The sequence below is a fragment of the Pelodiscus sinensis genome, unplaced genomic scaffold (assembly GCF_049634645.1).
Source record: "Pelodiscus sinensis isolate JC-2024 unplaced genomic scaffold, ASM4963464v1 ctg70, whole genome shotgun sequence".
In the NCBI taxonomy this organism is placed as follows: domain Eukaryota; kingdom Metazoa; phylum Chordata; order Testudines; family Trionychidae; genus Pelodiscus; species Pelodiscus sinensis.
In genome coordinates this window covers 395,654-419,907 of record NW_027466028.1, presented here as the reverse complement: position 1 = coordinate 419,907, position 24,254 = coordinate 395,654, and the positions used below count along the sequence as shown (strand labels likewise).

Genomic DNA, 24,254 nt, shown 5'->3' with positions numbered 1-24,254 from the left:
TACCCAGTATTCCTCTGGCTTGAGCACACTGTCACGGGGAGACCGAGGCGTGGACGTCTCTGCCTGCGACCACAGGACTGCTCACCTTGGGGCCTGAGCACCCACAAATCTGGCCAAGCTGGGTCTTGTCATTAGAGCAAGAGAAGATGCGTCAGGACTGTTGGCTTCTATTCCCAGCTTTGCCGAGGATTCCTGTGTGGCCTCGAGCAAGTCCCCTTACCGCTGCGGTGTGTTTCCTCGCCTCTGGAGCAGGGGACGCATGGCTGCCGCTGCGCTGAGACCCCTGCCCCGGCCTTTCTGGAGCCCAGTTGTGCGTCCCTAACCCTAACCCCAGCTCTCTCGTTCTCTGTGCAGAATGGCTTTGCTGTCATCCGGCCACCGGGACACCATGCGGAGGAATCCACCGCCATGTAAGTGCAGAATTTTGTTCTCTTCCATCCTGGCAGGCTGGGAAAGGGGAGCAAACGGATCCGGAGGGCTGGTGTCTGTCCAGTTCCAACCTGGCATTCCCACCCCATTGGGGATTGTGTCGTCACATGGCTGGGGGCCAATGGGTCCTAACAGCCCCACGCCAGCCCTGGGATGAGATTTCCAAAGGGACTGGTGATTTGAGGCACCCCGCGAGAGATGCTGCTGGGCACTCCTTTGAGTGTCCTGGGCTGGGCTGTCAAAATCCCTCTTTGTCTGGCTGCAGTGTAATTCAGCAATGGGGCTAGAACGGGATTTGGTCTCTATTCGCCAGCCAGGCTAGATCCCACCCTGTCTGGGGGATCTGTGGGGACCCCTTTCGCCTGCCTCAGAGGAGTGTGGCAGCTGGCATGGCTAAAGAAGGGGATGCCCCTCCCTCGGGACCCGGCTCCCCTCTTATTCCTTTATCCTGCCACTGCCAAGGCAGAACCCACCCAGCCTTCTCTGGGAGACTGACAACGCTGGGACAGCAGCGGCTCTGCTTAAACAAGACATGAAGGCTCAAGTCACAAACCTCAGTCTGGATTTGCTCCTGTCCTGGCCATTGTGTCCCACTCATGGCACAAAGCAGTGGCCTCTGACCCTTGCTGGCCTGCTGAGAATTCCTGCCGACACGGGGCTGGGTGGAGCAGCTGCTGATGTGAGCTTGACAACGCCTCGCCAGCCGGTGGCAGGAATGCCGAGAGACTGGCACCAGCACAGTGGCACTCAGGAAACCCTGGTGCAGAAGAGAGTCCGAGCTTGGCTCTGGCCCCATCTCTCCTTCTAGCAGCTGGCGCTTTGTCTGGCATAGGCATAGGCAGGGAGCATGGTCCGGGTTCTGTGCCATGGCTCTTGTGGGCCTGTCTCCTCTAGCCGTCATTTCCCCAGCACTGGGAGCAGCTGTGGCACCGCCCTGGTGCCAGCTTTTAGCCTGCCCTGGGCAGGGTGAAACTCTGAGTGGTGCTCTCCGGGCTCCCAAGTGGCCTGGCGTTGAGCCAGGGGAAGCAGAGAGGCCAGCAGCTCAGTGCAGTTGGTTCCCCACTGCTCTGCCCCTCCTGGCTGCCAGGAAGCGTCCCACATCTCTTCCCTCCTGCCTCTGCAGGGGCTTCTGCTTCTTCAACTCCGTCGCCATCACGGCCAGACTCCTCCAGCAGAAGCTCAGCATTGGCAAGATCCTCATTGTGGACTGGGTAAGGGAGGCGGCCGGGCCAGCCAGAACGTCCCTCCCATTGACGGAGCTAGATTCCTGCTCCCCTTCCAGGGACTGGCTCCTTATCTCTCCAGCCAGCCCCATCCTCGGCTTGCTTTTGCCCTGCGTGACAGAGAAAGTCGGGGGTGGGGAGAGGGTTACAGCTCAGAAATCTGGGGATCATCCACACTAGTGAATCCGGGGAGGGAAGACACCTTCTGGGATAACTGAGGCTGTGACACATCTCTGAGCGCCAGCCCGGTTAGTTTGTATCTTCAGAAACAGCTGGGAGGCCTGTGGCACCTTAGGGTGTGTCTAGACCACGTGCCTCTGCCGACAGAGGCATGTAAGATAGGCTACCCCACATAGTCAGTGAAGTGGGGATTTAAATATCCCTGGCTTCGTTGAAATAAGAATGGCCGCCGCGCGGTGCCGGCTCAGCTGATTGTCCACACAGCGCGGCAGTCAAGACGTGGATCGGTCGACAGGGGAAGCCTTTGTCCTCCGCTCCCTTCTGCCTCCTGAAACGTCCCTTCTGGGTCGTTACGCTGACCCATCTCCCCACATAGACAGAACACAGGAAGAGCACTGCCATGCGCACAGCTGCTGCCGTGCAGGGCAGGGTGTAGCTGTGCCGTCAAAGGAACACCTTCTGGTGTGGGACGTAGTAGTGAAGTCAGTCCAGGGATTCGCCGAGAAGCAAGCACTTGTCAGTTAACACAGCAGACTGCGCGCATTCCCGCCCTCCCGCCACCAGGACGGTTTTTAGCAGGCTGGCCAGCAGCCTGGTTCAGGGACCTACCCCTGCTGCGGCTCTGCATTTAAAGGGTGCTAGGAGCCAAGCAGGCAAGAGCCTGGCTCAGTTCCAGCTCGTGCTGGGTCTGGGAGCTCAGATCCCCCCCAGGCAGGATCTGCTGCCACCCTGCACTGCTGCCTCTGTATCAGTGCATGATGGGAGCTGGTTTTTAAACTGGCTCCCCTCACAGACCAGCTCCCGCCTGGACCCAGTGCTGCTGCCTTTGATGCAGCGGCAGCAGCGTGTAGTGGCAGGGGGCTCCTCGGGAGCGGGGCCAGAGTGCACTGGCTGCTAGCCTCACCCCTGGGGACTATAGAATAGTTGAGTAACCAATAAGAATTCATGAGATGAATCAACTATTCAATTAACTGATATTTAACATCCCTATTCTGGTGTTTATGGGCATCCCGCTGGCATGGTTCCACCCGCAAAGGCTCTGTAGTGTAGACAGGCCCAGCTTGTGTTCCCATGGAGAGGGCTAGCTCTGTGCGAAAGCCTGGGGGAGGTAGGGCACAGGATATTCACCTGGATTCTTGTCTACACTAGGGACAGAAAATCTGGTTTAACCAGCTAACCGGTTAAGTGTTACATTTCCCGTGTCGAGTCAGGGGCTGCTCCAGCCCAGCTGAGCCACCAGTTTGCTGGTTACCAGTAAGAACCAGTTAACCAGTTACATTCCCAGTCTGCATTAGCAGAGCACTGCTGCTGCGATGGCCCAGCAAAGCATGTGTGGATACAGCGAGGCTGGCAAAGCCGTGCTGGGTCTAGGGATGTTAGCGCACAGTCATTTAAATGATTAACCCATAGCCCTGGGCTCGTTAGTTAATCCTAACAACTGTGTCAGAGGCAGCAGTGGAGTGGGGGCGGGAGCCAGTGCCTGTGGAGAGCTGGCTTTTAAACCGGATTCCCACGTGTGCCAGTTCCTGCCGAGCCGCCTGATACCCCCATCCCCGCCGGCTGCCTCCCACAGAGGCAGCAGTGTTGGGGGGCAGGTGGGAGCCAGCTTAAAAGCCAGCTGTCCGCAAGCACTGGATCCCGTGGCGCTGCCTCCCCTCCTCCCCGTCGCTGCTGCTTCTGTGTCAGAGGCAGCAGTGGAGGGGTGGGAAGCAGGTAGGAGCCAGTGTACATGGGAAGCAGCTTTCCCGCTGGCTCCTATGGAGCCACCTGCACCCCACGCTGCTGCCTCTTTATCAGGCAGGAAAGCAGAGCACCCTGGACCCGCCTGGCTCCCCTGTGCTGCTCTATGTCCGCCCAAGCCCTGCTTTAGTTAAACCAAGGCAGCTTGTGTGTACACACGCCCCAGTTCCCACCCTCTCACAGCTGAGGGCGTCCGCTCAGGGCGAATTGCTCAAATCCGGGGCTCCTTACAGCCCCCAGACTGGTGACCTCTCCAAACAGGCCACACACCAGTCCCACAGAGCGCTTCAGCAGCCTGCCTGAAGCCTCACGAGCAAAACCCCTCCGACACCCCAGCAATATCCGTGCCCCAGATGGCCCCGGGCCTCATACACAGGTGGGGGGTCCTAACACCCAATCCCACCTACCCTGAACAAGTCCTGTCCGGTTCCAAGAAACCAGCCACAGATCCCTGGTCAATTTCCCCTCTGGATCTTACCTGCAAATCACGCTGAGCCAATCCTTTAGCATCTAACAACTACAGGTTTATTATTACAATAAAGAAAAGCATGAGAGTAAGGTTATTAAAGTACAGTACGTTACATGCACCGAATCTCCCAGTCCTCGATGCAGGCTCTAGCAGAGATGTTGCAGCTGCTGGTTTAAAAGTTCTTATTGCACATCCTACGATCAGGATGGGTTCCCAGGTCTTCCGGGCTCTTCAATCCCTGCAATGCTGCCTCTGGGATGAAGTGCTGAGCTGAGAACACTATGGAGTCCTCCACATGGCCTCTTTATACCCCCTTCCTGGCCTCCCCTTGGCCGCAGCCGGTCACCTGGCCCTCAGCCTCTCTGCTGCAGCTCTTAGGCCTCTGCCCTCATGCTTTAGGTGTGTCCTTGGCCCATTGAGAGCCATTGTCCCACAGGGCCTCGCTAATTAGCATGTCCATAGGCCAGGCTCTGCCCAATGCTCAACCACATGCAGAGAACTATTCAGTTTTCACACAGATTACAGATTCCTACCTACACACACAGACATTCTACAGTCACATAAATAGCGTACACAGGATTAGCAGACAGTGAGCTTCTATTCAACACCTCACATGGCCCCCTTCTATACCATTCTTGGGGCCAACACCCCCACCTCTGGGTGCGTCAGTGATCTGGCTGCTCCCCTCAAGATCCAGTAACGTGACAGGGGGTCTGCCAGACACCGGTTCTCAGTAGCACTCGCCTCCACAGCACTTCTCCGCGCGCCGCCCCCACATGCAGCAACGATCTTTAGCCCCAGCAAATCTTTCCCTTGTAACGGACCCAGCCCTCAGAGACCCTCAGCCAAATAGACCCAGGAAGTTCGCTGCACTAGACTGAGGTGGCAAGTGAAGCATGAGGCAAAAGAATCCCTTTAGCAGCTGTCTCTTTCCACTCCCGCCCCCACCCATCATCCCCCATCTATCCCCTCTTCAGACCTCCCCTCCTGGTACGAAGGTGTCAGGGGGCTAAGAGCGCAGCTTTCAGGAATGAGTAACTGTGCCGAAGTCTCCATTCCCAAGGGCAGCTGCTGTCAGTGCATGTGCGGTTACGTTTGTGGGCACCGCTGCTGCCTGTTCTCTGGTGCCATCAACAGGAGCATTGTGAGCAAGACACAAGGGCTGTCTCTAGACTGGCCAGTTTTTCCGGAAAATCAGCCGCTTTTCCGGAAAAACTTGCCAGCTGTCTACACTGGCCGCTTGAATTTCCACAAAAGCACTGACTTCGTGCTGTCTGAAATCAGTGCTTGCGGAAATACTATGCTGCTCCCATTCGGGCAAAAGTCTTTTTCCGAAAGACTTTTGCACAAAAGGGCCAGTGTAGACAGCAGAGATTTCTTTTCCGCAAAAAAGCCCTGATTGCGAAAATGGTGATCGAGGCTTTTTTGTGGAAAAGCGCGTCTAAATTGGCCACGGACGCTTTTCCACAAAAAGTGCTTTTGCAGAAAAGCATCCTGCCAATCTAGACGCGATTTTCCGAAAATGCTTTTAACGGAAAACTTTTCCGTTAAAAGCGTTTCCAGAAAATCATGCCAGTCTAGACGTAGCCAAGAAGTCGTTCGTCCGCTGTACTCTGCGCGGATCAGGCTCAGCTGGAGGACTGTGTCCAGTTCTGGGCTCCACATTTCAGGAAAGATGTGGAGAAATTGGAGAGGATTCAGAGAGAAGCAACAAAAATGATTAAAGGATCCATAAGGGAAAACTGAAAGAATTGGGCTCGTTAAGTTGGGAACAGAAGACTGAGAAGGGAACATAACAGCAGCTTTCACGTACCTAAAAGAGAGTCAAAAGGAGGAGGGAGAAAACTTGTTCTCCTTGCCCTCTGATGCTAGGACAAGAGGCAATGGCCTTAAACTGCAGCCAGGGAGGTTGAGGTTGGACAATAGGAGCCTGTCGGGGTGGTGAACACTGGAGTGAGTTGCCTGGGGAGGCTGTGGAGTCTCCACGCTGGGGATATTTCAGAGCAGGTCAGATACTCACCTGCCAGCTAATATTCTAGATGGTGCGTGGCCCTGCCGGGAGGGCTGGGACTGGACTCTCATGATCATTAGCCTCGAGAGTTAATGCCTGCGAGTGTTCTGTGATCTTTAGCCTCACGAGTCAACGCCCGCCAAGGGGTCTGTGGTCACACTTCTCATGGCCGCTGCCCTGCATGGTGGCCTCCTTGGGAAGGTTTGAAGGCTGGAGTGTCTCGCATGGAGCTTGGGGGGGGGCATTGGGTACAGCAGCGGCACAGCTGAGATGGGAGCATGGCTGCTGGGACCAGCATGGACAGTCAGTCCCAGTCCTGCTGGAGGCGTGTTTGTCCCTGCTGGTCTCTTCATTGGCCAGACTTGGCCAGCTCCTGTTGCCCCCCCCCTTACCCTCTGTGCTCCCTGCAGGACATTCACCATGGGAACGGCACCCAACAGGCCTTCTACACCGATCCCAGCGTGCTGTACATCTCTCTGCACCGCTACGACAACGGCAACTTCTTCCCGGGCAGCGGGGCCCCCGAGGAGGTGAGTGTGGGCCCCACACGCAGGGAGCGACCCGCAGAGCCGGCGGGGCCACGGGATGGGACTGCCCGGGGGTCTCTCCCTGCTTGGCAGTTACACAGCCTGGGGCGCGAGGCGGGGTCCTGAATCCCCTGGGAAGGCTCCTTCTGCGCTCCCCTCCCCGGCAGGCATCGCTGACGGTAGCACGGCCAGCGCCCAGCGGTTGTGGGGCCGGGCCCCTCTCGGACTCCTGCCCGTCCTATGCAGCTCTCCTGTCTCGCAGGTTGGCAGCGGGATAGGGGTGGGCTACAACGTCAACATAGCCTGGACGGGTGGAGTGGAGCCCCCCGTCGGAGACGTGGAGTACCTGGCCGCGTTCAGGTAGGGCTCCCCGGCGGCCGGTTACCCTCCAGGGGCAGCACAGGGCCTCAGTGCCCCCTGCACGGACTCCCCTGGGACACAGAGCAGCCTGCTGCCACTGAGGTGGCACGGCGGTCTCAGCTGAGAGGAGGGAGGGATGTGGCCCTGCCACTGATTTCGTGGGTGCCCTTGGGCCAGTCACTTGGCCTGCATCTGGCTGGGGCAGAGGTGGACACCCTAGGAGGGATGGGCCAAAGGGCTGATGTCTGTCTTGTGCTGGGAACAGGGTTGTGACTAATAGGACTGGGCCAGGCCAGGCCAGCATCTGCTGGGCCAGCAGGGCCCCAGCCACAGTGAACAGCACTAGCGGCAGCAGTGGCATCTCGCTGCTCTTCAAGCAGCATTATCCCTGCTTTACAGAGGGGGAAACTGAGGCACAGAGTGGGCAAGTTACTTGCCCAGCGTCATTCCACACGCCAGCGTCTGTGCTGGGACTAGAACCAAGGAGTCCTGCGAGCCCGTCCCACTGCCCCTGCTGCCTGTTGTGGCCACAGCATCTGTGTGGGCTGTGGAAGTAAAGGACGCCCTAGGACATGAGGCCCTGCAGAGAGCTCCCCCTCGGGCTGGGGGGCAGCTGGGGTAGCAGGCTGGCAATGCTGAAGGTCTGGAAGCCCAGAAAGTGCTTTTGTTTGGCTGTGAGGATCCAGTCGGGGGGCCAGGGAATCCCAGGGCAGGGACAAGAGATCCCAGGGGCCCAGGTCAGGAGGTGGGGAGGGAAGGGTTCCCCAGGGGCCTGGGGCAGGCCATGCTGGGCTCCTCAGGGGCCCGGGGCAGGCCATGCTGGGTTCCCCAGAGCCCCGTGGCAGGAGGTGGGGAGGGAAGGTTTCCCCAGGGGCCCGGGGCAGAAGGTGGGAAGGGAAGGTTTCCCCAGGGGCCCGGGGCAGGAGGTGGGAAGGGAAGGTTTCCCCAGGGGCCCGGGGCAGAAGGTGGGGAGGGAAGGGTTTCCCAGGGGCCCGGGGCAGGAGGTGGGGAAGGAAGGTTTCCCAGGGGCCCGGGGCAGGAGGTGGGAAGGGAAGGGTTCCCCAGGGGCCCAGGGCAGAAGGTGGGGAGGGAAGGGTTCCCCAGGGGCCCGGGGCAGGCCATGCTGGGTTCCCCAGGGGCCCGGGGCAGGAGGTGTGGAGGGAAGGGTTCCCCAGGGGCCTGGGGCAGGCCATGCTGGGTTCCCCAGGGGCCCGGGGCAGGAGGTGTGGAGGGAAGGGTTCCCCAGGGGCCCGGGGCAGGCCATGCTGGGTTTCCCAGGGGCCCGGGGCAGGCCATGCTGGGTTCCCCAGGGGCGCTGAGGCGTTCAGTGCCCTCACTGGCTGCTTAGGCTGGTGTGGCTCTGCCAGGGGCCTAACTCGCAGTCTCCCCTCCCTCAGGACGGTGGTGATGCCAATAGCCAACGAGTTCTCCCCGGACGTGGTTCTGGTCTCTGCCGGCTTCGATGCAGTGGAGGGACACCTGTCTCCCCTGGGCGGCTACTCCGTCACAGCAAAATGTGAGAGCGGGACCTGCAGGGCCAGGGCCTGTGTTTGGGACCAGTGGGGCTAGCCCCTGGGGACTCGGGGCAAGAGCCTGCATTGGGGGTCAGGCAGCCCTGCGGGAGCCAGTGGGGCTGTCCCTTGGGGGTCAGGGGCTGGTAGGGCTGCCCCAGGGGAGTGGAGGCAAGGGCCTGCATTTAGGGCTCTGGGAGCTGCCCCATGGGCCTGTTTTGGGGGCTGGCAGGGCTGCGTTTGGGGTCATACCTTGGAGCAGAGAAGCAAGAACCCATGAAAACTGCAGGTCAGGCTGGGCCCAGCCGGCTCCCCACAGCGTGTCTCCAGCCCGTCTGTCCGCCATGCGAGGGCTGGGTCCTGGGCGGGAACGCCCTGGAGAGTGGAACGCCTCCGGACGGAGGGCTGGCACCAGGCCAAGCACCACGTGCTCCCACTTCAGCCCTTCGGGTTTGGTGGCTTGGGGAGCCTGGGCACTGAAGGGGGAGCTCGGGTTCCTGGGCTGGCCTGGGAGGGGGCAGGAGCCAGGCTCTTTCCCTGCTGGGTTCCAGCCTAGGCTGTGTATCCCGGTAGCCCTGGGTGTCTGCTGCTCCAGAGTGTCTGACTGGTTCCCCTGCGCTCCCAGCAAGCCCCAGGTGCTGTGCAGCCGCGGCCCTGGTGCTAATGCAGACAAAAGTGCTGACAGAACAGCTCAATGCCCCGCAGGGCTGTCCCTCAGCTGTGTCCCCACCTGGCTTTCCGGGGAGGCAGGGGGAGAGTCACTGTCCTGCTCCTTGCCTCAGTTTCCCCATCTGCGGAATGGGGGCTTAATCCACTGGAAAAGCACTTTGCAATCTCCAGGCTGTCTCCGTGCATACCTGCTGCCCCTCTGACTGACCTGTTAGCCCAGGGCCACGTGGGCTGCAGGACTCAGCTAGAAGAGGGCCTCATCCCAGACTGATCCGTGCAGTTTCTCTGCCTCCCTGTAGGTTTTGGACACCTGACCAAGCAGCTGATGAAACTGGCCGGCGGACGTGTGGTGCTGGCTTTGGAGGGCGGTCACGACCTGACAGCTATCTGCGACGCCTCAGAAGCCTGTGTCTCTGCCCTGCTTGGTGTGGAGGTTAGTCATGCTCTCTGGGCCTCAGTTTCCCCTGCTCCTGCAAGTTTGGACTGCAAGCTTTTCAGGGCTCAGGCTGCATCTGGGCAGTATCGGGTCTCAGCAGGGGCCACAAGGCACCAATGTGCTGCAGACTGACAAGTTTATTGAGTGAATATTTGTGAACAAGTGTAAAGCACAAGTTTAACCGTAGTGGAGTGGATAGGGTGTCCGGAGACAGGTTTCTGGGTTGGGGTGAGGGTGGGTGCAGTTTACATTACAGTAACGTGACACTTGAGCCCGGTGCACTAATTACATGCTCATTGTGCCACATTACATCATGTACCCCGTGGGACTGAGAGCCTGCATTGCCCAGAGCTCGTTGGCTATTGGCAGAGGGGTATATGCACATTCTGGTGGCTGATGGGAGGTTAGGGGGAGTTACAACAGGTGGGTTTTGAAACACACAGGCTATGTCGACACTGCAGGCTTCTTGCGCAAGAACTGGTCGTGTGCAAAGTCTTGTGCAAGAGTGCGTCCACACTGCCTTGTGCTTTTGCACAAGAGCATCCATGGTGGTGTGGGCTCTCTTGTGCAAGAAAGCTCCGATGGCCGTTTTAGCCATAGGGGTTTCTTGCCCGTCCACAGTGCCTTTTGCGCAAGAGGGCTTATTCCTCGTGGGGAGAGGAGTAACTCTTGCGCAAGAAGCCCTGTTTTCTGACGCCTTACTGGAAATGTACTTGGCAAGAACGCGCAAGCAGTGTAGACGCTCTGCAAGTTTTTGCGCAAGAATGGCCGCTCTTGTGTAAGAAGCCTCCTGGGGAGACGCAACCACGTAGAACAGAAAGGAGGGTGTGTTGCCTTGGACGTAGGCAGGCAAGCGGTTGTTTATGGTAACCCAGCTTATATTTATTAGTGAGGGCGCTTTCCCTAAAGAGCAGGCATACTGATTTTAGTGACCCCGACTATGCTATTGGGGTAAGTGCGCGCCCCACCATGTGCCCTGTTCTTATGTCCCCAGCGAAGTAAATATAATAAATAGCATTAATACCCAGCACACAGGCCCCAACCGTATTGTGCAATCACAAAACAGAGAGACGGCCAGGCCCCAGAGAGCAAACTGGGAGGTGCCTGCGATACAGGCCAGGGCCCGAAAGCCTAGTTGTGGACGCTATCTGGCCAGTCCTCTGTCTTGTGGTTTGCTTTAACATGGTGCTCCTGACCGGAGCAGTGGGCAGGACATCGGCTGGGCCCTCGTGGTGCTAGCTGCTGCACAGACGCAGCGCAGGAAGAGGGGCACGCTTGCAGAACGGGGGCGCTGGGAACACAGTGAAACAGAGATGGCTTCTGGCTCCCTCTCTTCTCTCGCGCTCTCCCTCTGGGCCCTGGCATGGCAACATTTGGCTTAGTTGGTTGTTTTAATTTTAATGGAAAAATCCATTTTTCTCACCTTTCTTTTCCTTTTTGTCAGCTTTTTCTTTTACAGTAGTTTTCATTTTTTGAGGGGTCAGTGAGCTGGACAGGCCCCCACTCTCGGGCAGTCCCCCCTACCCCCCCATAGAATGGGTCTTGCTGAGGCCTCGTTTTCCTCCTCCCCCTTGCAGACCTGTCTGCGGATCCTCTGCCTTGCCAAGACTTTGAGGCTAGGCAGAGATTCCCAGAGAGAGAGCAGGCCTGTGGCAGCTGCCGAGCCAGTGACGCCCAAGCCCTGCGGGCAAAAGGCACGGGAAGGGGTGGCTGCATTTACCCTGCCCTGGCATCAGCGCCAACCAGCCTTTACCGATTCAGACCGAGTCTTGGCCTGTACTCTGGGTGGCCCAGAGGGGTTTGCCTTTCCCTGAAGCATTGGTGATACGACAGGGCGGTGGGGCCAGAGAGCAAGTTACCTGTCTGGGTATACACAGTCAGGGTCACCCTGAGCCCCAGATGTGGGGCCAGGAAGGATTCCCCCTGGTCAGATTGGCTCCCCTCTCTCTCCACAAGGGGTGGGGCTTGCCTCCAGGGATCTTCTGGGAATCTCTCACCTGATCAGTCCCCTGCCAAGGCAGGAGTCTCTGGCACCTGGCCCCGCCATCTCTTCCATGCCCAGCTTGCTGTTGGCACAGGATGGTTTAGTCTCTCGAGGATGGGTCTGAGCTAACAAGTCTTCATTCAGGGGAGTATGGGTGAAAGATACTGGCCTGAGCTTAGGGTTAGCCAGGGAACAGACCAGACCCTGTGACACTGACTAGAACTGCATGTGAAACTGGCAACCCCCATTGGCAGGGAGGGACATACAAAAAAGAGAACAGCGCCCTTAGCCAGCAATGAGACTGGAGCGATGAGACTCCTCCCAGCATGCTGCCAGGAAGGGGCCATTGGGGAACAGTGGTCCCAAGCCTGCTCCGGGAGTCATGCAGGCGGGGCCCACCCGCCCTTACGGAGCCCCCTGATCCATGGGCTTTACCAGGAGGAAACTGAGGCCAATGGGAAAAGCCCTCCCTAGAGGGCTTCTGTCAGATCCACAGTCCATCCCGGCCCCAGGGTGGGGTCCATCTCTTACTGGTGTGGCTCTTACATGATGGTGTTGTGTTATAATAATGCAAGAAGGGGAGAGCGTCTTGAGGGAGGTAGAACTGACTGATGCAAGGGGGGATTGTACAGAGTATGCTTCCGACTCTGTCAGAGACTCTGCTCTCTCCCACCCCCTCTCACAGCTGGACCCCCTGGATCAAGCTCTCCTGCAGCAAAAGCCAAATGTAAATGCGGTGACCACGCTGGAGAAGGTCATTGAAATCCAGAGTAAGTGAAGGTAGGGGGCTGGACGGGGGAGGGCTGGAGGAATCCCTGCAGCTGACGTCCATTGGTTTCACCTCTGGGCAGAATTTCACAGGGGCTGGTAAAAGCAAGTCCCTGATGCACACAGTGGCCGCCGGAGCAAGGGGTGGAGAAGGGTCACAGCACGAGGAGGCTTTAGCTGTTCTCTCAGCAGGGGGTGCTGCAGGGGTGGGGCGGGAGCGCTGGCTGTGGAAGGGTTGTTCCCATCTCTGCCAGCCCCAGCAGGAGCGGGCGGGGAGCTCCGAAGTGGGCTGTCAGAGTGGGCTTATCAGGCCCCTAGTAACTGGCTCGTGGCGGCTGCAGGCAAACACTGGAGTTCTGTGAAGCGTTGCGCCTCGGTGGTCAGCTGCTCCTTGCGGGAGGCGCAGGAGGGCGAGGCGGTGGAGGCAGAGACAGTGAGCGCCATGGCATTGCTCTCGGTCGATACTGAACAAGGAAGCACGGACTGCAGCCCCAGGTACGGCTCTTCTTCTCGTGTCACCCGGGGCATATCGACCCTCACGCCTGCATTAGCCTCCTCCTGTGTATCCCCGCAGGACGTGTCCGTGGGCTGCCCTCAGCTGGCTCACTAGGCCACGCTCTGGTCACGTGTTCGCTGGGGGGGGAGCTCGAGTCTGGGTCTGGGTCTGGCTCTGAACTTGTCAGTGGCAGGAGGGGATAGAGCTCAGAGCCTCCTGCATCCACACAACTGGCCCCTGAGCTAAAGGGCCGTCCCTGGGAGACCACAGCTGTGCAGGGCTTAAGACCCCGAATTAACCACTTCTGCCCCGTCTAGTAGAGGGCAATGGAGCTGAACGGATCGATTCGGCCAGCTCACTGCAGTGTGACCCTGCCAGTGCATCTCACGGCTGCTGCACTGCCCCGCTGGGCACGTGCATTTCTCCTGGGCACATCCAGCTGTTTCCCACCTGTGCTTGCCCACATACGGCTCTGGGCCTGGGGAGCTCTGGCTGAGGGGAGGCCCCTTGGAACAGGGAATCTGTGGGATCCGGTTGCCTCTGGCCACTCACTAGTGACTAATAACATGGGTGCCCCAAGACCACGAGCTGAAATCTTCCAGGCTGTGGCGGAAGCGTGCCCCAGCAGCCAAGCGCCCTAGGGTCTGATCTGCGCCCTCCTGCGCCCCGTCTCCCTCTGTGTGTCAGACTCCAGCCTGCCCTCAAGGGAGGGTCAGCCCCAGTTTGTCACACTGCAGACCCCCATGCAGGATGCGGGACTGGGGTTGGTGGAGCTTTGGCTGGTTGCAAGCAGGGCTCCGCTGTCGGGGCAGGGGGAGCAAAGCTCCGCGCTCTTGGGCTGCGTTTGAGGGCCGCTCCCAAGACTGGTGAAATCATGCGAATGCCCAGTGGAGCCCCGTTTCCCTGTGCCTGGCTCAGCTCCTTATTTGTGACTCTAGGGCAGTGTTTCTTAAACTGCTGTGCCACGGAGAACAACAGAGTTCAAAATGGCTGCCCTTAAAGGGGCAGGTGACCTTCTTTTTCTCAATAACTTCCCCCCCGACCCTTTTTTTTTTTTTCTCAACAAAAAATCCTTGGTGTTCCTCATAAAAAAAATTATTGTTTGGTGTTCCTTGGTCTTAAAAAGTTTAAGAAACACTGCACTAGGGGCTGTACACCTATCGTCCGTAGACAATCCCTGTCCCAAAGGGCGCCCGATCACGGAGCCCAGACAGACGCATGGACAGTCAGCAGATACAGCTACTTATCACCACGCGTCACCCAAACCTCACCCCTTTGCTAGAGGGACCCGTTTTCCAGCAGGCTGGGGGCTGAGCTGTCATCCCTGTCACCACTTCAGTTGCAGGGTGCTGAGGACTTTGAGAATCAGGCCTTTAGTTAGGTACCTAACTGGGGGCTGGGTTCTTTGGACAGCCGAGGCTCCCATTGCATGAGCTGAATGCCAGGAACTATGGGTTCCTGGACCCCAGCCTGAGATCGGTGCCCCTCGCCCGTTAACAGCCAGTGTCTCTCTTTGCTTTAGACAAGTGGACGAGCCGATGGAGGCAGACCCAGTTCTGTGAAGTGCCAAGCCGTCGTGTAGCTGTCACTTTTTTGTGGGTTTTTTGGTCATTTGTGATTTCATTCCCCAAAAAACAAAAACAAAAAAAAGATTTTTTCTATTAAAAAGAGAAGAAAAAAAGTCACACTCGACTCCACAACAAAGCGGTGTGTGTGATTGTGTCCGTCTCCAACCAGCTGAGTCCGCCAGCATCTCACTCTTGTCCCCGCACCTTTGGGAGTCACGGGTTTGGTTGGTTTTTATTTCCTTCTCTCCTGTCTTGTTTCTTCATCGTCCTTCCCTTCGAGCGACACACGGTAGCAGCCAACGAGAAACTGTTTTACTTTGGGTCCTTTCTGCTCTGTGTTCGGGAGAGAGGAGACGCACTACGACCCAGGAGATTTCAAATCCCAGCAGCAACGCCCGTCCTGTTTCCTCTCCCTCTCTCTTCTTTTCTTGTTCCCCTCGTTCGCTCACACCGAAATCCAAGCTCTGTCGCTTTCTTTCTTTTTCTAAAAAAACCCTTCACACCCGAATCCATCTTTCTGTCAATTGTATTTAAGTGTTTCTGAGACGTAAGTGACTCTGAATTCTAATGGAGGATGGTCCCTGGAGGAGGAGAAATATTCGTGCCTTTAATTAAGTCATTTTTTTAATGCCTTAATTTCCCTGTGATTTTCATTTTACTCTTTTGAGTTACCATTTCTGAGGGAGCGCTACATATATATATATATATATATATATATGGGGAGAGTCATGCCTTTAGTTTGATTCTCACTCAGCCTCTCTCCCCACCCTCCCTTCTTGTACCACACACACTGTGTAATGAATCTCATTGTAATTAAGAGAGCCATTGTGCATCCGTGTTCACGACCAATGCTTTCTGGAAGTTCTTTTTGTTTTGTTTTCACAAAGCCTCGTCTCGCTGTAAATAATTTGATTTCTTGTCTCATGTGCACAAAACAGTCCATTCATAAAAAAATGAAAAAGAGAAAAAAAAAAAAAGGAAAAAAATATTTTTCTTTTCCTGTTACTTCACCAGCCTAAGAGAACTTAGAAGGATTTTAGCTTTAAAAGAGGAAAACACAGAGGTATATAATTTTATTACAGATGTATTATTTAATAGTATTTTTTTAATTGCACCGCACATGCTTTTCCGTTGGAAAGTCAGGTGGTCGGGGCCGGAGATTTGCAACAAGGACAGAGCTGGGTGGTTTTGTTTTAAATTATTCTTCGGTGTCAGGATTTCTCAGTTTTGGGTGATGTCAGCCTCCGTGTCGTGTGTATTTTCTCTTTGGTTGAAAACTCTGCGGAGGTCCGTCCGGGTCACAGTTCCCTTTGGGTTTAATGCTCCCTGAGGTGCTTGAGTAATCTCACCCTTTGAATTCACCTTTCTGTTGTGGCCTCTCAGACACCCGCGTAGCGTGGCTGGGGCTGTGGAGCGAGGGAGCACAAGTCTGTGGGGCAGGGCTTAGCTTTGTCCTGGCGCGGGCGGTGGCACCGTGTGAACGGGGCTGCAATGCTGTGGTGGTGGGCCCCACGCAGGGCGGCAAGGGGCTGCCATGTCCCGTCGGCAGGCGCGTTTCACCCTGGCCTCCAGGAATTGGCACAGGAGGGGTCTGTGCCTCCCTCCAAGTGCCGCACAAACGAGGCCATCCGGCGAGCGCAGGACCCGGCCCCTCGGCTGCTCCGATGCTGGTTTGCCCCTCCGTAGCGGTCGGAGCATTTGTCCCAGATGCAATCCCTGCCTCTCTGCTGAGGCCAGCTTGAGCCCAGGATCTGACCCACTCTTAGCCTTCCCCCAAGGAATCATCTTGACCATCAGTGCTCTTCCTCTCCCTGGCTCAGGGGAAGCAGACAGGGCTACCTTCCCCTCCCGGATATAGCCCAGGTTGCATAGAGCAGGCTGGAATCCCCTACAACCCTCCCTAGGTTACTCCTGCAGCTCAGTGCAAGATGCCTCCCCCGCCCCCAGGCTGAGGATGGAGAGCAGAGGTGCCCCCAGTAGCCCCTGCATTCCTGAGTCGCTGGCTGAGCACAGGGCCCCGTTCTCGGTCTTACTTGCCTTCCTCCTCCCGTATTGTTTCCACGCCCAGGCAGGAGGAAGGGGCAATTCAAAGTGCTCTCAGGGCCTAAGGCTGCCCCCACTGGAACCAGAGCTAAGCCGGCCACTGGTCTCTTGTGCCACACACTGAGCTAGGACAAGTCAGCACAGTGCACACTAGTGAGCACTAGAAGCTGCCATTCGGTAGCAGGCTAAACCTGCCAGGGCAGCCCCAGGCCTGCTCACCTTGAGACCTGCCCCAGGGGTTGCGCCTCCCCAGGCTGGCCCATCGGTAAGAACCCACCCTAGGAAGAGCTGTTGGGTTGACAAGCTGCGAAGAGAGATGGACCCTCCCCGAGGGGTGAGACGGTGGCGGGGACTTCTGCAGGTTCTTCCATCTCTGACTCTCCGGCTCCTCGGCTCAGCTCTTCCCTCCAGCATGGGGCTGGTCATTAGTACTGACTGTAGCATGGTGCAGGCCGGACAGGCTATGCAAAGCCTCTGGAGCCAGGCGCTAGCGAAGCTGCTCAAGGCCGAGTGGGCAGGGCCCTAGGTGGCTTGTTGGCAGCTGAGTTCCCCTGGCTTGATGGCTTCTTCAGGCAGCCAGCGGTGGCGGCTGGGTCGGTGTAGCAGTGAATCTAGGGCTATAGGGTTACATGCAGCTCAGGCCAGCAGTGACTGTGGGTCTGTCTACTGCCCTGTAAATCTAGATTCAAACTCCCGCTACCGGCCACGCACTGATCAGTCTGGTGTGAGTCAGCGAGCTCTGAGCCCAGCTCCGGGGGTGGGGTGTGTGAGAAGTCTCAGAGTGTGAGTCTGCACAGTGCGGAAGGGGCACGTTGGCTTGACTGTAAGTCCTGGGTCCAGCTATGGTAAACCCCGGTTTGCCGTGCAGTGTGGACGCACTAGCCAAGGCGGGAGCAGTGTAGACGTATTCAGCAGAGTCCCAGCAATGCACTGCAGCGTAGACGTGTTTAGCAGGGACTCAGCAATACAGTGCACTGTAGACTTACGCAGCAGGTCCCAGCACTGCACTGTGGTGCAGAATTATGCAACTGGGTGCCAGTTATGCAGTGCAGTGTAGAACTACACAGCAGGTCCCAGCACTGCACTGTGGTGCAGAATTATGCAGCCGGGTACCAGTTGTGCAGTGCAGTGTAGAACTACACAGCAGGTCCCAGCACTGCACTGTGGTGCAGAATTATGCAGCCGGGTACCAGTTGTGCAGTGCAGTGTAGAACTACACAGCAGGTCCCAGCACTGCACTGTGGTGCAGAATTATGCAGCCGGGTACCAGTTGTGCAGTGCACTGTAGAACTACACAGCAGGTCCCAGCACTGCACTGTGGTGCAGAATTATGCAGCCGGGTACCAGTTGTGCAGTGCAGTGTAGAACTACACAGCAGGTCCCAGCACTGCACTGTGGTGCAGAATTATGCAGCCGGGTACCAGTTGTGCAGTGCACTGTAGAACTACACAGCAGGTCCCAGCACTGCACTGTGGTGCAGAATTATGCAGCTGGGTACCAGTTGTGCAGTGCACTGTAGAACTACACAGCAGGTCCCAGCACTGCACTGTGGTGCAGAATTATGCAGCTGGGTACCAGTTGTGCAGTGCACTGTAGAACTACACAGCAGGTCCCAGCACTGCACTGTGGTGCAGAATTATGCAGCTGGGTACCAGTTGTGCAGTGCACTGTAGAACTACACAGCAGGTCCCAGCGATGGCAGGTTTGCTATGCAGCCTTTTGTGTTCATCTTTTCTGAGCAGGCAACACGGGGCTCTGGTCTGGGTCTTCACATCCACCTTTGGCCAGCCCTGACTGGCACCGAGCAGCGCTGGGACGTGATGTCCAAGGCAAGGTGGCGTTGACTGTTCAGTTCTGATCTGTCCACCCCGGTATAGTCCGTGCCCAGTCAGGCAGCTGTGTGGGGCAGTAGGAGGTCAGTGGGTTGTGCCAGATTCTCTCCTGGTGGAGATGTTTGGGACTGAACTTTCCTTGTCTGCCAGGCTGGCCCCCTCGTGGCAGAGTTTGCCTGTGCACAGCTGCTCAGCGCCTCTTGGCCACGCAGGAAATACGAAAGGCCCAGCGGGGATTCCCAGAGTAGGGGCTTTAGCAGGGAGAAGGGAGGCCCAGAAGGGTCTCCCTGGGGGCTGAGACGCAAACCTATGGCTGCAGGGGGCTGGGCAGCCTGAGCACTCTGGGGGCTGTGCCAAGGGGGCTGGGCAGACACTCTGCTCCAGGGCTCCCAGAGACTTTCCCTGCCTCCAGGACACCCAGCCCCTTGCAGCCCATCCCAAGAAAAGGGCCTTTCCCTGCCTCCGAGGGCACTGTCCCGAACTCTGGCGTGGCAAAGCAACGGGCTGCCGTGTCCAGAGGGGGACGGGCCAGGCTGCTGGGCTGTGAGCACCGTGGCTGAGATGCTGCTCGCCTGGGCCAACCCACTGGAGAAAGGGCCCCCAGGGGTCCTGGCTCCACCACAAGCCTAGAACCCCTTCCCAGGCCAGCACTGGGGCCAGAGCCATGGGCAGGGGGTTTACAGGGTTCACTCTTCTGCTTCAGGGCCCATGCAGGAGCATCGCACTAATGCCTGCAGATGGCACAGGGCCCCTCGAAAGCATCGAGCTGGCTCTTAATTGCCCTCCTTAAACCAAGCTGCACCTACTAGCCGCCCACTAGCCGCCCGATCCTTCACCCCCCCCCGACAGCAGCAGCAACTGCACTTGCCTCCTGGGCGGGGGGAGAACCTGCCCCCCCCTTGGCTAATGCTGCACAGAGCTTGCTCCCTTCCTGCTCTGGTGATACGACCCCGCTCTCCGTTTGTGTGGGCAGGGCCTCAGGCTCGCCCATGCCCCACTCCCGCCCAGGTCTTCGCAGCCGTAGGGGCGCCAGCCCCCAGGCCAGCTGGTCTGAAACTGTTTCCCCCTTACGGCTGCCTGGCTCAGACCCGTCGACTTTCTCCTGATCAGTAACTTGAGGGCCTGCGCTGGGTGAAAAACACTACGGGACACACCAGGTGTGTTTCCCACTCCCCTTGCACTCGTGCAAATGACAGATACGGCAGTCAGGCTCGCTCGATCGAAGCAGCTGAGCCCACACTGCCCAAGTAAAGCCAACGGGGTCGCCACTGCGTCTAGAGATCGGGGTGGAGGGGGATAATCATCTTGCTGCTCCTAAAACCCTCCAGTCTTAATGCAATGGAGAGAAAAGTGGTTTCTTGGTCACCCTGTATTGCGTCATGGCAATAAGTTTGTTTGGGGGAGGGTGACAAGCCAATCACCACCACCTCCACGGTCTGTCTCGATGCACTTCAGGGGTGTCAGTTTCAGGGTCCTGCTCGGTCATTAGCAAAAAACAAGAAAGCAAACACAAGCCATGGCTCCACTGGCCACCTCTCCGTGTTGGTTCACGGGCGGATCGTGTCCCTTGGCCTCGTGTCATACCGTCTCGGCAGTATTACGTTGGTGGGGGTGGTCTGTGCCGGTTTTGTCTTTCCTGTCCCCCGGAGGCTGCCAGATGCCCGTCCGGGGTGGGGCTGTTTCTGTCTGAGGGTTTGGTTTTTCTGGTTTTTGCCCTGCTCTCTGTCTCGCTCTTGCTCTGGTTTTCAGTTGAGTATTTTGTAATCTGTTACGATGTTTGTCCTTGTGTAAATAAAACTGTTTCTGGCAATCCTGCTGGCGGTGCTGGCGTGCGTGGGTCTGTTTGGGAGTCTGCCTTTCCAAAATGGGCTCCACAGCAGTCATTGGATTAGTACTGGCTGGATTTTTCCAAGGTTTCCCGCAGCATAAAGGGGAGGTGCTGGCCACGGTAAGGTGTCTGTACGCTGTCAGAAAGGAGCTGAGGAGCACCTCACAGGTAGGGTTGCCAAATGGTTTATCAAAAACTATCGAACCACCCTCCAAAAAAAACACCGGGAAAAAATTCTGTTGAGCAAAAAAAAAACCAGACTGGGGCTGAAAAACAGGTGCGACCCCTTTAATTCCAAGTGCAGCATCCGAGTGGCCCTGCACAGCCAGTGCCGGGGGGCTGGAGGCCAGTGGAGCGGCCGAGTGGCCCTGCACAGCCAGTGCCGGGGGGCTGGAGGCCAGTGGAGAGGCCGAGTGGCCCTGCACAGCCAGTGCCGGGGGGCTGGAGGCCAGTGGAGAGGCCGAGTGGCCCTGCACGGCCAGTGCCGGGGGGCTGGAGGCCAGTGGAGAGGCCGAGTGGCCCTGCACGGCCAGTGCCGGGGGGCTGGAGGCCAGTGGAGAGGCCGAGTGGCCCTGCACGGCCAGTGCCGGGGGGCTGAAGGCCAGTGGAGCGGCCGAGTGGCCCTGCACAGCCAGTGCCGGGGAGCTGGAGGCCAGTGGAGCGGCCGAGTGGCCCTGCAGAGCCAGTGCCGGGGGGCTGGAGGCCAGTGGAGCGGCCGAGTGGACCTGCAGCCAGTGCCGGGGGCTGAGGACAAGCAGGCCAGCAAAGCAGCCAGCGGAGCGACTCTGCAGAGCCACGGTGCTGGGGGACAGACAGTCTCTACTGAGGGTCAGACCAAGGGGATGCTGGCTCGGGTGCACCGTGCGTGCTGCAGCGTGGCTCGGGCAGTGCCCCTGGCCCACCTCGTAAGAGTGGGGGTGTCCCCCTGGTTCTCTCGGGTCACTTGGCCTCCTGGTGCCTCCCTCAGCCCAAGGGACATGGAGTCTGGTGCCGCACCCTGCAGAGGGCAGGGGAGAGAGGCCACAGAAGGCACTGCCAGGGGACCGGGGAGAACCGCTGGGGTGTGTCGGGGTCCCGGGGCCGGTCAGGCCACGCTGGATCTGGGTCTCTCCCGGGGGAAGCTGCGCAGAGGGGCCCTGTCCCCGAGGGACACTCACCAGTCCATGTCCGTGCCCAGAGCGCGCATGCCCCCGTACAGCCCCGCCGCGCTCAGCAGCAGGGCCAGCGAGGTGGCGATGTAGAAACTTAGCTCCCTTTCCTCGGGGACGCGGGCCGCCAACACCCAGCCCAGGGCAGCGCCTGCAGAGCGGAGACACGAGCAAGGGGCAGGCCGAGTGACGCTGCAGGCAGCGCCCTGAGGAGCGGGAGGGCGAGGCGGAGGCTGGAGCTGGATGAGGGAGCAGGGTGCTGGGGGGGGCTCAGACACCCCGGCCTCAGCAGGTCCTGGTGGTGGTTCAGTTCCCACTGCCCAGCGTGGCTGGGGCGCTGGGTAACAGTGAGTGTGAGCAGCGCCTGCCGTCCGCCTTGCCCGGGGGGCTGTGCTGGGCTCGGAGAGGGGCTGAGGCCTCGAGCGGCTGACTGCAGTGGCCTGCCAGAGCCTGAGGGACGTGCCCCAGCAGATGAGGTGCAGGCCAGGTCACCCCCTTGGCTGCCTCCCCAGAGAGGCTTCGAACAGGCTCCCAGCCAGGCTGCCAGGTCACGTGGCCAGCCCAGCCCCACCACGGCCGAGTCACGTGGAAACCGGGCCCAGAAGCCACACAGAGGCTTAGGCTCAGCTAGCACAGACCCAGCCCAGAGGGGGACAGTGTCTGATCGCAGCCACCACCCCCTCTCTTCCGGGTGACAGCTACCTCCTCCCTGTGTCTTCAAGCGCCCAGGCCCTGCGCCCCCAGCCTCCTCCCTCCCTGTGTCTGCAAGCGCCCAGGCCCTGCGCCCCCAGCCTCCTCCCTCCCTGTGTCTGCAAGCGCCCAGACCCTGCGCCCCCAGCCTCCTCCCTGTGTCTGCAAGCGCCCAGGCCCTGCGCCCCCAGCCTCCTCCCTCCCTGTGTCTGCAAGCGCCCAGGCCCTGCGCCCCCAGCCTCCTCCCTGTGTCTGCAAGCGCCCAGGCCCTGCGCCCCCAGCCTCCTCCCTCCCTGTGTCTGCAAGCGCCCAGGCCCTGCGCCCCCCAGCCTCCTCCCTCCCTCTGTCTGCAAGCGCCCAGGCCCTGCGCCCCCAGCCTCCTCCCTGTGTCTGCAAGCGCCCAGGCCCTGCGCCCCCCAGCCTCCTCCCTCCCTGTGTCTGCAAGCGCCCAGGCCCTGCGCCCCCAGCCGCCTCCCTCCCTGTGTCTGCAAGCGCCCAGGCCCTGCGCCCCCAGCCTCCTCCCTCCCTGTGTCTGCAAGCGCCCAGGCCCTGCGCCCCCCAGCCTCCTCCCTCCCTGTGTCTGCAAGCGCCCAGGCCCTGCGCCCCCCAGCCTCCTCCCTCCCTGTGTCTGCAAGCGCCCAGGCCCTGCGCCCCCAGCCTCCTCCCTCCCTGTGTCTGCAAGCGCCCAGGCCCTGCGCCCCCCAGCCTCCTCCCTCCCTGTGTCTGCAAGCGCCCAGGCCCTGCGCCCACCAGCCTCCTCCCTCCCTGTGTCTGCAAGCGCCCAGGCCCTGCGCCCCCAGCCTCCTCCCTCCCTGTGTCTGCAAGCGCCCAGGCCCTGCGCCCCCCAGCCTCCTCCCTCCCTGTGTCTGCAAGCGCCCAGGCCCTGCGCCCCCAGCCTCCTCCCTCCCTGTGTCTGCAAGCGCCCAGGCCCTGCGCCCCCCAGCCTCCTCCCTCCCTGTGTCTGCAAGCGCCCAGACCCTGCGCCCCCCAGCCTCCTCCCTCCCTGTGTCTGCAAGCGCCCAGGCCCTGCGCCCCCCAGCCTCCTCCCTCCCTGTGTCTGCAAGCGCCCAGGCCCTGCGCCCCCAGCCTCCTCCCTCCCTGTGTCTGCAAGCGCCCAGACCCTGCGCCCCCAGCCTCCTCCCTGTGTCTGCAAGCGCCCAGGCCCTGCGCCCCCCAGCCTCCTCCCTCCCTGTGTCTGCAAGCGCCCAGGCCCTGCGCCCCCCAGCCTCCTCCCTCCCTGTGTCTGCAAGCGCCCAGGCCCTGCGCCCCCAGCCTCCTCCCTGTGTCTGCAAGCGCCCAGGCCCTGCGCCCCCCAGCCTCCTCCCTCCCTGTGTCTGCAAGCGCCCAGGCCCTGTGCTCCCAGCCTCCTCCCTGTGTCTGCAAGCGCCCAGGCCCTGCGCCCCCAGCCTCCTCCCTCCCTGTGTCTGCAAGCGCCCAGGCCCTGCGCCCCCCAGCCTCCTCCCTCCCTGTGTCTGCAAGCGCCCAGGCCCTGCGCCCCCAGCCTCCTCCCTGTGTCTGCAAGCGCCCAGGCCCTGCGCCCCCCAGCCTCCTCCCTCCCTGTGTCTGCAAGCGCCCAGGCCCTGCGCCCCCCAGCCTCCTCCCTGTGTCTGCAAGCACCCAGGCCCTGCGCCCCCCAGCCTCCTCCCTCCCTGTGTCTGCAAGCGCCCAGGCCCTGCGCCCCCAGCCTCCTCCCTCCCTGTGTCTGCAAGCGCCCAGGCCCTGCGCCCCCCAGCCTCCTCCCTCCCTGTGTCTGCAAGCGCCCAGGCCCTGCGCCCCCAGCCTCCTCCCTCCCTGTGTCTGCAAGCGCCCAGGCCCTGCGCCCCCAGCCTCCTCCCTCCCTGTGTCTGCAAGCGCCCAGACCCTGCGCCCCCAGCCTCCTCCCTGTGTCTGCAAGCGCCCAGGCCCTGCGCCCCCAGCCTCCTCCCTCCCTGTGTCTGCAAGCGCCCAGGCCCTGCGCCCCCAGCCTCCTCCCTGTGTCTGCAAGCGCCCAGGCCCTGCGCCCCCAGCCTCCTCCCTCCCTGTGTCTGCAAGCGCCCAGGCCCTGCGCCCCCCAGCCTCCTCCCTCCCTCTGTCTGCAAGCGCCCAGGCCCTGCGCCCCCAGCCTCCTCCCTGTGTCTGCAAGCGCCCAGGCCCTGCGCCCCCCAGCCTCCTCCCTCCCTGTGTCTGCAAGCGCCCAGGCCCTGCGCCCCCAGCCGCCTCCCTCCCTGTGTCTGCAAGCGCCCAGGCCCTGCGCCCCCAGCCTCCTCCCTCCCTGTGTCTGCAAGCGCCCAGGCCCTGCGCCCCCCAGCCTCCTCCCTCCCTGTGTCTGCAAGCGCCCAGGCCCTGCGCCCCCCAGCCTCCTC

The 24,254-nt window shown here is 59.9% G+C and overlaps 1 protein-coding gene across 7 annotated transcripts in view; it reads left to right on the top strand.

Annotated features, from left to right (window-relative positions):
* Window positions 1-20,056, top strand: part of HDAC5 (histone deacetylase 5) — a 152,610-nt gene extending 132,554 nt beyond the window's left edge. For all 7 annotated transcript variants that reach the window (XM_075918431.1, XM_075918426.1, XM_075918425.1 and 4 more), the window contains 9 exons: window positions 355-410; window positions 1,553-1,640; window positions 6,463-6,582; window positions 6,842-6,939; window positions 8,337-8,455; window positions 9,419-9,552; window positions 12,225-12,309; window positions 12,649-12,802; window positions 14,326-20,056. In XM_075918431.1, coding sequence (XP_075774546.1) covers window positions 355-410; window positions 1,553-1,640; window positions 6,463-6,582; window positions 6,842-6,939; window positions 8,337-8,455; window positions 9,419-9,552; window positions 12,225-12,309; window positions 12,649-12,802; window positions 14,326-14,365 — 894 coding nt within the window. In that variant the 3' untranslated portion in view covers window positions 14,366-20,056. The remainder of the gene's footprint in view (window positions 1-354; window positions 411-1,552; window positions 1,641-6,462; window positions 6,583-6,841; window positions 6,940-8,336; window positions 8,456-9,418; window positions 9,553-12,224; window positions 12,310-12,648; window positions 12,803-14,325) is intronic.
* The last annotated feature ends 4,198 nt before the right edge of the window (window positions 20,057-24,254 follow it).